Source organism: Rhododendron vialii, chromosome 7a, assembly GCF_030253575.1.
Source record: "Rhododendron vialii isolate Sample 1 chromosome 7a, ASM3025357v1".
Lineage (NCBI taxonomy): Eukaryota > Viridiplantae > Streptophyta > Magnoliopsida > Ericales > Ericaceae > Rhododendron > Rhododendron vialii.
Genome location: NC_080563.1, coordinates 29,040,810 through 29,051,687, shown reverse-complemented (window position 1 = coordinate 29,051,687; position 10,878 = coordinate 29,040,810). Strand labels below are relative to the sequence as shown.

Below are 10,878 nucleotides of genomic sequence, written 5' to 3'. Positions count from 1 at the left end.
TCTACTTAAGGATGGGCCTGAGTACCAAAACATGAAATTTGCCAATTTTGGAGGTGCAAACGGTAATAAATGAGCCCGGCTCCTCCCTAATTCCTTTAAATGGATTGGAGAGAACGCTCTCTCCAATTCCGGCTAGGAAAAAACTTTAAATCACACTTCAATGATCGGAACTGTTCATAATTTTTAATGCATTGAGAGCATCAAGCATGCCAAAAATCATTTTGATCAATTATCATTTGATATGATTTCGAAACAAATTTATATTGAAAAAAATCAGAAAGGGGTTTTGTTCTAGTGTTGCAATCTTATATTTTGCAAGATAATGTGGTCCTAATGTGTTTCAAAATCATATCTAATGATGTCCAATAAACTTGATTTTTAGCATACTTTATGTCCTCGACGAGAAAAATAAAATGAACTATTTCGATCATTGATATAAAATTGAAAGAAATTTTTATGGGCCGAAATTGGAGAGAGTGTTCTCTCCAATAATTGGAGAGGAGCTGGACTCGTAATAAATTGCTTCCTCCCACGTAAATGTTGCTTCCTGTTTTCAGAACATTCCACGTGCTCAAGCCAAAAAGCATTGGGCCCATGGAATCATATACTAATGCTCTTTCTGATAGAAAGTTCTGTAGATGATTTTTGTTAGCAAATACTACTGTAGTAGAGAATGGCTGTAAGTACAAGTAACTCTTGTGATGCAAAGCTGCTAGCCTTATCGAGGATTAGAAATTGGTTTCTTGTCAGTTCTATAGTTACATTTTGGAAAAATTATCGGGTGATCTCGGGGCACCGCCCCATAGTCAGCACCACTCATTTCTGTTGAATAATTACTCTACGTTTTGGGGCAAATAAAGCCAGCGTCATCACTGGTACCATGTTTAAGCCTTTGTACATGGACCATATTCTCCATTGCTACTCTTCTTGTTCAACTTGCTTTTCCTGGAAAGCAGGATTTGTTCACCAAGTGGAATCTACTGATCCTTTGAAGAGAATAAGCAGGAACATCTGACCCCGCTTTCAAAACTGTTGAGAACAATGGAATTTAACTAATACAACAACAAAAACAATATCAGTGTGTCACATATCAGCTTCAGGTACTAGTCAGTATGGTATTTACATGTGTTATACACATTAGTCTGATGATAGCACATCCTTTGAAGATGATAAGAGCGTCCTTTGAGAAAGCAATGTGTCCTTTGGACTTCAATATCTTTGATCAAATTCATTACTCAACAGCACTTTGATTAGAAGATCAAAGGATTTCATAAAAAGTGTTGAGAAAGCAATTCATACCACCCAAACCAGGGAACACCAAACAAATCAAGTGCTGCCGCTTAATTGCGGTCATCACTGACACAAGAGGGATACCAAAATCTGCTGGTGCATGTAATGAAATCTGCAAGATTGGTTGAATGGACGCTTCAGTGTGGTGTACTCCGGTGATGGTTCCTCAAAACTGCCTTTGGGTTCTTACATGAGGGGGAGAGTGCATAAATAGATCTTGATATAATTAGGCTACTGGAAAGAAGGATTCTTTTGCTTGATGCCTGAAAATTACAAAACAAAAAAACATAACCACCATTGAATAAATGCAAAAGAAAAAACCTAAGTCATATGCAGCCATTATTGGCATAATGTTACAATAAGGGCTTCCATGACCAGAAAGATGATGGAATCTTCAAAAGAAGTTGTTGAGCTAACCAAACAAAATAAGCTCTCAATCTAACAAGAAGGAGCATCTTACCCTATTGCAGTTGGAACCTTTGGTACTCCTTGTTATGCTTCAGTGAAGTTCTTTCCATTGCCAAGAAAAAACGAAAATTAGAAAAATTAACAAGAAGGAACATCTATATGACTAAATGATGAGAGTAAAAGCGTCGGAAGATAGTGAACACCAAGCAATATATCTGGTTAACAAAGGACAAGTTAAAGGAGAGGATATCAAATGAATGGATCAACAATACATAACTGCGCCAATAGATATTCACCTTTAGTCCCTTTTTGGATGTTTAATACCCATCTTTCCATGTCCTCAACTGCTTCCCATATCATGCTCGCTCTTTCCCAGTCCCAGATTTCAATGCAATTTGAGTGCTTATCTCCTTTTCCCTTCACACATAAATTCAAGTCCCCAAATGGAAAACCAAAGGTCTTCGTGAAAATAACGAATGTATAAACATTCCTGTAAGAAAAAAATTACCTCAACAACCCCCTCACTCCATTTGGGTGGAGGGGAACCCCTCATGCATGTATCATTGAGACAATCATGCACTACGAGTTATAACTTTTATTCATTATTAATTGTCTATTCGCCCTTGCCTACATCAATTCATTGGGATCTCATCCTAGTTTTTTTCCACTAGATTTTTTTCCCATACTGACAAGAAAACTTTTCTTCGAGGAATAGCATAGCCAATGTAGATGGTTAGACGAAGACTTGGGCATCACACCTGGTAAGGGAGCCCCCATCCACCCTTGTCAACCCTTTGGTATGACGAGAACAATCCTGAGGTCAGTTTTAAGTATTAAACCAACCAAACATGAAAGAGGAGCAAACAATCCAAGCCCAATTACTCCAATTATATGTTAAATTTATCATTTTTATTGTTGCAGCTCGACTGTCCATCTTGCAGTTGAACTGGTGAACCACTATCCAGGAACAGCAGCCATGCAACCCAAACCATATGAAACTATACACACAACCACTTGATGTCACAGCACATGATAGCTAGGCGGACAGAGAAATATAAACTCACTTACCTTTCCCAAGGAAGATGAAGGAAGCAGCAGTCCACTTCCACGACCAATATCATCAACACGTATATGAAGAGATTGTTTCACAACCAAAAGTGCTGTCTTAATATCAAGAAAGCCAACTTCCACCATCCTCTTAAGTACTCTAGCTTGGAAGGTCTTCCCCCTGTGCGAACAAAAAGTTGGATGACTACAGATAAACCTATCGACTTAAAACTGGATACATTTCTAAGCACTCAGTATGACCACACATCAAGTTTTGAAAAACTCAAAATCCAAGTATCCACAACAGAAATTGGAATAGAAGCCAGACAGGAACAACTTAAAAGTTTGTGAAGTTTGAAAGAAGAAATTTAGATGGCAAAAATGACCATTGACCAATAAGTATTACTTTTCCTTCCAAGAGTACCCTAAAGTTCTGTTAAGTTTTATATTGGACAACCAAGTTATATTTTTAGAACTTTGATGCAACTGTACGAATTAGTTCAAGTTTCCCTTCTTCCAAGTTTTCCCCTTCCATGAATGGTTCAATTTTACCAATTCTAAGATAAGAACCGTATACCATTGTGTATCTAAGCAAACTCTGATTTTACTCACTATCATATAAAACTTAACACTTTGGTAGTCTGTTGTAAAATACTCGAAAAATCAATTTTTTGTACAAATTTACATAACTCTAATGCGACAAACTATAAAATGAATAAAATTGAAACTGTCACCTTCATGTAAATACTAAATAGAAGCAAGTAGCAAGTAATTCTATGTCCTGAAAATGAAAAAGGAGCATTTAAAACTGTAAAAATTCTAATGCCACAGCCCACCGCCAATACAAAAAATTGATAAATCAAAAAATCAATTATCACCTCAATTTAACAAAGAGTAAAGTAAACCCTGTAAAAGGTTATAAAAATGCATTTCACATATTATTTTGTTAAAAAGGGTTCCCAGGGAGAAATACTTTATAGATACTCTAACTTAACTGTATAATGAACTTAGTTGTCCAAAATAAAACTTATAGAATCTAGCAGTAGTCTTCCAGGAGAAGTACTACCGATTGGTTGTTTTCCTTTTCATGATACCTAAGTAATACCGTTAGTGACAAACCTGATAGAATTCCTTAGTGGAGATCGCAGCTCTGGTGCTGGTATCATCCCAGCAAGTATGGCACACTCCCCCAAACTGAGAATGGCTGGATGCTTTCCAAAATAAAACTTTGATGCCATTTCAACACCATAAATACCATGTCCCCAATAAATCTGTTAGTTAAAGTACCCTTTCGTTAAAAATGCTGCAAAACCTATCTACTGAAACATATTTGAGTAGGACTAGTAATTTCAGCCTTTCATACACTCTATTGCTATATAGTGGCAATCATTTCACAATGTTTTCGTACCAATGCTGCACAACATATCTACTGAAACATATTTGAGCAGGTGACAAGCAGGTGACAATTTTTTTCTCATTTCATTCCCGTTAGACGAAATGTTTCTGCTTCCTAGGAAACCGAAACGGAACATTTGTCAAAGCCGGCTATTCCATCTTTCCCGCAAAATGCACCAAAATACACTGAATCATTGACTTGTTTCAAACTATGAGGAATATCCAACAATGACATTTTCGTGCGGTTTCAATTATTGTTGTATGTAAAAGAAGACAACAGTTTCCGGCTGCTAGTTTCGTTATCTTGAAAAAAGTAGGCCTTCCTTTTAGTGAGAAAAAGTCGAGTTTTTCATTGCCACATATTCTATGAAGCACCGACACTCCAAAAAGGCGCCGTATCCATGTATTGGACGGAGACATAGCAAGGACACTCCAAAAATAATTTTTTTTTTTTTTTGATAGGGGACACGCTGGGGACATGGCTAGGGTCAAAATGTAATATTTTTAATTTTGGGGGGTTAATATGAAATTATTTAAAATATTTGGGTTAAACTGTAATTATGCCTTTGAAAAAAATTTATACAATTTGTGAAATTATTCATATACAATGGTTCATAAAAAAAAATTATATATATTTATTTTTTATTGATTTATACACGTGGCTTGTCCCCCCGCCGTGTTCGTATCCCCATTTAGAATTGTCGTGTCCCATGTCTATGTCCGTATCCGTATCCGTGTCCATGCTACATAGCTCATATTGCCAAAACATTTTTCAAATTTTAGTTTCCTAGGTAACCGAAGCACATACCTTGCTGAAATATTGAATATTGTGACAAGTTGTTAGGTGTGTCCGTCTAAACAAAAGATACTAACAATCCTACATGCATTTTAGGTGTGCCTGACAAGTTTCTGAGGAGTATTGTGTCGTGTCTGTATCCAAAACATGTCTAGCATAGATAGGTGACGCCGATAGACGTGTCCGTGCTTCTTAGCTTTGAAGAAGTGTTTGACAACACACGAGTAAGCCCTGATTGTAGTGCTCTCGTTGATCTGTGATGAAGGCCTAGGCTTTGGTACCACTCTTCTAACATATTAGTTCTGCATTGGATGTATTTTTCCTTTGAGGGGTTTTGGGTCAAACTCAAAGACGAAGAAAGGAATAAAAAATTGAAAGGACCATTGAGGTGGAGATGAAATGAACCAGTTCACATACTTTGTAAACGTGTGGGGATATTTTTGTCTTTCAACATTTTCTATACCACCATTAGCTTTGTGTAAAAAAATGTCACTTCATTCAATGAGTAAAAGAGTGATTTAAAATAAGACGATAACCTAGTAGGGTACTACCTTATACAAGTAGGAACTCAAGATTCTCAATTTTGATATTGTTCTCTCTAATGCTAGAGCCAACAGCATCTCCACAACTTTCCTCGAGAATGTGCGCTCATTCTTCAAAAATGTGTTCTTCACAAGCTGCCATTTGGAATTACAAGTATTATGAAATAGGTATGAACACTTCCACATCAGTACTATGTTCCATGAAAATCAACAGCAGCAAAAGAGTTTAAACTCTAAATCATTTCTAGAATAATCTTTGTGCAGATTTTAGGCCCTAGAACAGAAGGATCAACTTGATATGGGGTATCCGTATCAATGCTACAATTAAGAAAAAATAACTAGTTATGTAGGAGGAGACGCCTTACCACATCTAATAGATGGTTTCTGAACTCGCAAATGAGATTAGCAAGTAGACCCTATCCTTCTATAAAAGGATAGATGAGTAACTAAGTACACCACGGAATAATTTACTCCTATAAATAGCTTTAAAAAATCTAGGAAGCTATAAGTAAATAAGAAGAAGAGCAAATGGAGACAAAATGCCATCTTTTTATTGTTACAACACTCAAGTCCCGAGTGTTTCATCAGTTAATGAAAGCTTGGCCAAGAAGTACCATTAACTTGGTCTACCAAGACAAGATGTCTAAGTGGTACATTCTGCTCTGGCTTTCTCTAAATCTGCTGCGGCTTTCAAGAATTACGGCCAGAAGTTTGGAAAGACGGGAATATCCCAGCAGAAAACGGGAAATTCCTTGCACAAAAGTCAAGAATTGTGGCTGGCGAAAATCGCAAAGTAAAAAATTACGGCCGAAAGTTTGGAAAGAAGGAAATACCCCCACAGAAAATGGGAAATTCCTCGCACAAAAAGACACAATAGAAGCAAATGTGCGAGGACACGGACGAAATTCCTCAAAAGTCCAAAAAACCGTAAAAGTAAATTTTAGTAATTTGCATGAATAGTGGATCAAAACAACGCGAAATGACACAAACGACCTCGTATTGACCCAGCATATTTTAAGGGCCCGATTGGAAAAATCAACCGAAACTGTTGAAACCCACGAAATTGGGTTTAACGTTCCTTTATCTGGGGGTGGGGATTATGCTTGTGTGGATCAAAGCATGCACTGATTGTTACTCCAGGTCCTGACAAGGAGAGTAAAAGGGCTGAGCCCAATTCAATTACCACCGCCCATGATCAGAAAATAAAAGCTAGTGAATGGGCATCCAACGGCTCAAAGTAGGTTTTGAGATAAGATAAAATAATAAATTTAAAATTAAATTCAACAAAGGAAACGAAAGGACGCAACCCACTTTGCTATACTTCAAATTTAAATGCACGCACAATCAAAGCAACTAAAATACTCCTAAGTAACTATGTACCAAATTCACTGACGCAAATCACCAAACACTTGGTGTACACCAAGAAACACGTACCTGTTGGGTTATAGTGCTACCGCCACCACGGGCCGAGAAGGAGAACACAGCGCGGCCAATACCAACTGGGTCAATCCCAAAATGGCGAAAGAACCTTCGGTCTTCGTAGGCCACAACAGCTTGCCATAAATGAGAAGGGTAATGGCCAAACTGGGCTTCAGCCTGTTCCGAAAACGCGACCAGTTGATGCCACCGGTGGGGAAAATTGGGCAACAGGACACTGGAGGCGAGGCGGAGGCAGAGGAGAGTGAGAGAGAATATGAATAGAATGAAGAGTTCGAGAATGAAATGAGGTTGTTTGGGAATGTTGTAGGAAGAAGAAAAAGAAGAAGCACGACAATGTATGTGAACGCACGTGTATCGAACGACTCCATACACACTGGTGGAAAGGTGTGTAGGTAGCCTTCCTCGTTGGTTAGTGGCATTAGGGGGTGTGGGTTGAAAGAGGGGAGATGAGAGAGAGAGGGAGTGAGTTGGGTTTCTGGTGGATTGTTTAGGATTGGGGGTGTTTGTGATGCATGGGAGTATTGGAAGGTTTCTCAGGATCATTTTCTCTCATTCGAGTGTTTGACTTCTACGGACTATAGCCCTTTTGGTTACCTAGATCATGAGAAAAAAAAAAGGGTGTGGTTTCCTTCAAGGAGTTTGTAAATGCAAGTGCGAATATGTTCCATGTAAGTATGTAACTTGTTTTCAAGTAAATAATATTCGAATAAAAATGCCTTTACAAAAATAGACAAAAATACCTTACTTTTATTATATACAACCACGAACATATAACCACATCTAAAACTTATACCCCATAACCCACATTTCCCTCCGTATTTTAAATTCCATTTTCTTCTTCCAGGTTTCATCTTCTTACTTCTGTTTCAGGTTCACCACCACCATTCCAGGAGCTCCCACCTCTCACCATAAACCCAATCCACATTTGCCTCCGAACTCTCACATCACACCTCTTAACTCTCAATGGAAACTTTCATTGCTTCTTCTTCCTCCATTGGTAAAGAAGAAGTCTTTGACTCAACATATGAGAGCAATGTGCACTTTGATTGGGGATTAGAAGGCTGTGCAATGGAAATGGAAGTTGGCAAGGAAGATGTAGCCATGGATGTTGTAGTTTCAGAGCCGAAATCACAGCAACAAGTAACTCATTACTCCTCCATTTTTAACCTGGTTCTGTCTTTGACATTGTTAGATTCTAAAACTTGAAATTATGCCAAAATTTCAAATTCTAGAGTTTGAAAATTGAGGATAATATCATATTTTAAAACTCAAAATTCTAACAAAATTTCAAACTCTAGAGTTTGAAAATTGTAAACAATAATTAGTCCTCCATTTTTAAACTAGTTCTAGACCGACATTGTCAAATTATAAAACTTGAAATTATGCCAACATTTCAAACTCTTGAGTTTGAATATTGTAGACAATAATCACTCCTCTATGTTTAAACCAGTTCTGTCCCGATATTTTCAAATTCTAAAATTTGAAATTATGCTAAATTTGCAAACTCTATAGTTTGAAACTTATCACTCCTCCATATTGTCTACAGTTTGCAAACTCTAGAGAATCTAGAGTTTGAAACCTATACACAATATCATATTCTAAAACTTGAAATTATAACAAACTTTCAAACTCTTGAGTTCAAAACTTGCTGACAATATCATATTCTAAAACTTGAAATGCAGCCAAAATTTCAAACTCTAGAGTTCGAATATGACGACGTGAGAGAAAGGGGGATGAGGAGAGTTAAAAGGGATTACCCAGGGTAATTTTGAAAGTTCTTGATTATTTGTTAGGTTGTATGTAGCAAATTCTTATAAAATTTTGTGGCTTTGTTTAGTAAACGTTACATGCAGTAAATTCGCAGTTGCATTTATAAACTCCCTTCCTTCATTAGATAAAAGCAAGGAGTGTGGTTTCTCACCATCTTGTTTGAATGGACAAAAGAGATAGCGAGAAAAGAAAAGAGAGTCATATATACGTTTACCAATATAACCTTAGCCTTTTTATAAATCATTCTCTAGGGTTTTGTACCTGTCGATGCTCCTGCAACTACGAGAGAACTAATCAATCAGGTACCCTCTCTCTTCCTTTCTCCCTCCGGTTTATTTTCAATCGACCAGTACCTCCTGTCGACCAAAATCGACCAGAATCAGGTACCTCTCATCGTCTTGGGATTGAATCGACGATTTGAGGGGTGGGTTGCAGTGGCAGCGAGGACAGGTGTGGCAGCAGCGAGGACAAAATTGGCAACTTCATGGTTTCTCACGGAATCACGCCGGTGTTGGCGAGAAACGAAATGGCCTGTGAGGGGTTTCTCATTCTTCCCATTTCTCATCCTCTCTCGCCTAATTAAGCTCCCAAATGTGGGAAAGAATCACTTCTCCCTCCATTTCTTTTCCTCTCTCTCGAAATCTCTCAATCCAAACGAGTTGTAACGGTTCGAGTTCTCTACAACAAGCTGAAATCGTGTCTTCTACTCTCTAGCATTTCTAGAAAGAGAATAAATTATTTACATCGCCGGTGTAAACACATATTTCCTCCAAATCAATTGCATTGCGACACGTGTCAAAATAGTGGTCCCAATTAATAAAACATAGCGACGTGACGCAATGCAATTAATTTGGAGGAAACTAATCTTTTACACCGGCGGTGTAAAAAATTTATTCTCAACATCGTGTTTTCAATCTAAAGTTCGAAAATATAAAAAAATTTAAAAAAGCTTCTGAACTTTTCACGGATTTTAAAAAAATACTTAGATTTTAACTAATAATAAAAAGACAACTAAATTTACTATTCCGTTAACAATTAGGCCCCCACCGTCCAATTTCATCAATTGATAACGAATGGAGCTAGTGGAAGACATTAACCTTCCCCCCTCCGCCTCTCCCTCTCTCTCTCTTTTTACTTTTAAATTTTTATTTCCAAAATTACTTTTAGCTCTTTCTTTTTGAGGAGTGATTTTGGCACTCTCCAAATTCATAACCGCACTTCCGAAGGGGAGTGCCAAAATCAATTTGGGAAGCCTGAGGAGGGTGGTTATAATTTGGGAAGTGCCAAAATCAATTCCCATTATTTAACATGAATCTAATAAAAATTCAGATAGAATGACAGTAAAAAGAATAGCCTAAGCCTAAATTGAGGCCAACTGCTGCAAGGCCATCTCCAACCCACTGCTCTATTTTTTTACCTCCATTTCTTTTTTTAGAGTATCATAATATTATATTTATGAAAGAAAAATGGTTTTGAAGGATTACTTTATTCAAGCTCGCTCCAACCAAGTTCTCTATTTTTTTCAAGAAGCTTACATTCAACTCATTCCTTCCAAAATTTAGATATGAAATTTCTCATTTAATGAAGGAAATTGATTGTGGCCCTCCCTAAATTTAGGGAATGTGATTATCAATTTGGGAAGTGATTTTATATTTAAATTAACCATTTGTCTTGATAAGTTGAATCTAGGACAGTAGTAGTTTGCTAAAGACGGAAAAGTTTCAAACGTCTTTAACGTCGTCTTATCAGAACTTATTTTAACTTCGATCAATGCTTTAATACTTTTTTGAGTTCTCTCATCATGACAAATGATTAATTTTAAAGATTTTGACGAAAAACTAGAAAAAAAAAAAAAGTTCACTAAACTCAACAATACCGACTGTCTTTAAAAATAATTACTCTAATTTAGTTCCAACCAACCCTTAATTTTGCTTAACAAATCGTAATTTATGACCAAAAGAAATTCTTTAGGAAATAAACTGTTCATTTGTTTTAGTCCAGTGTGGTTGAATCATGCCATTACAATTACTTCAGTTTTGTTTAACAATGATTAAGAGAGATTTTATTGTATTCTTGTTTGTCATGGTCGCATTCACCTCGATTTTGTTTTGCTGCATATCATCCCAATGAAGTTCATAAAACGATAACAATCATAATCTTTTTTATCTGAATAAAATCAATCATATTTAT

General features: G+C 36.9%; 1 protein-coding gene across 3 annotated transcripts; it reads right to left on the bottom strand.

Moving 5' to 3' along the window:
• Positions 1 to 1,066: 1,066 nt before the first annotated feature.
• On the bottom strand, positions 1,067 to 7,528 carry LOC131334029 (uncharacterized). 3 transcript variants are annotated; one of them, XM_058368896.1, is made up of 7 exons: positions 6,913 to 7,528; positions 5,488 to 5,613; positions 3,865 to 4,016; positions 2,767 to 2,926; positions 1,995 to 2,115; positions 1,751 to 1,800; positions 1,067 to 1,553 (listed from the first exon to the last, which is right to left on the bottom strand). In XM_058368896.1, the coding sequence occupies exons 1-6, from the start codon at positions 7,459 to 7,461 to the stop codon at positions 1,790 to 1,792; spliced, it is 1,119 nt and encodes a 372-aa protein (XP_058224879.1). In that variant the 5' UTR covers positions 7,462 to 7,528; the 3' UTR covers positions 1,067 to 1,553; positions 1,751 to 1,789. The 3 variants fall into 3 exon arrangements, 2 of the variants coding, with proteins under 2 accessions (XP_058224879.1, XP_058224880.1); XM_058368897.1 differs by lacking the exon at positions 5,488 to 5,613; XR_009202005.1 differs by lacking the exon at positions 1,067 to 1,553 and having other exon boundaries at positions 1,995 to 2,188.
• Between the last annotated feature and the right edge of the window lie 3,350 nt (positions 7,529 to 10,878).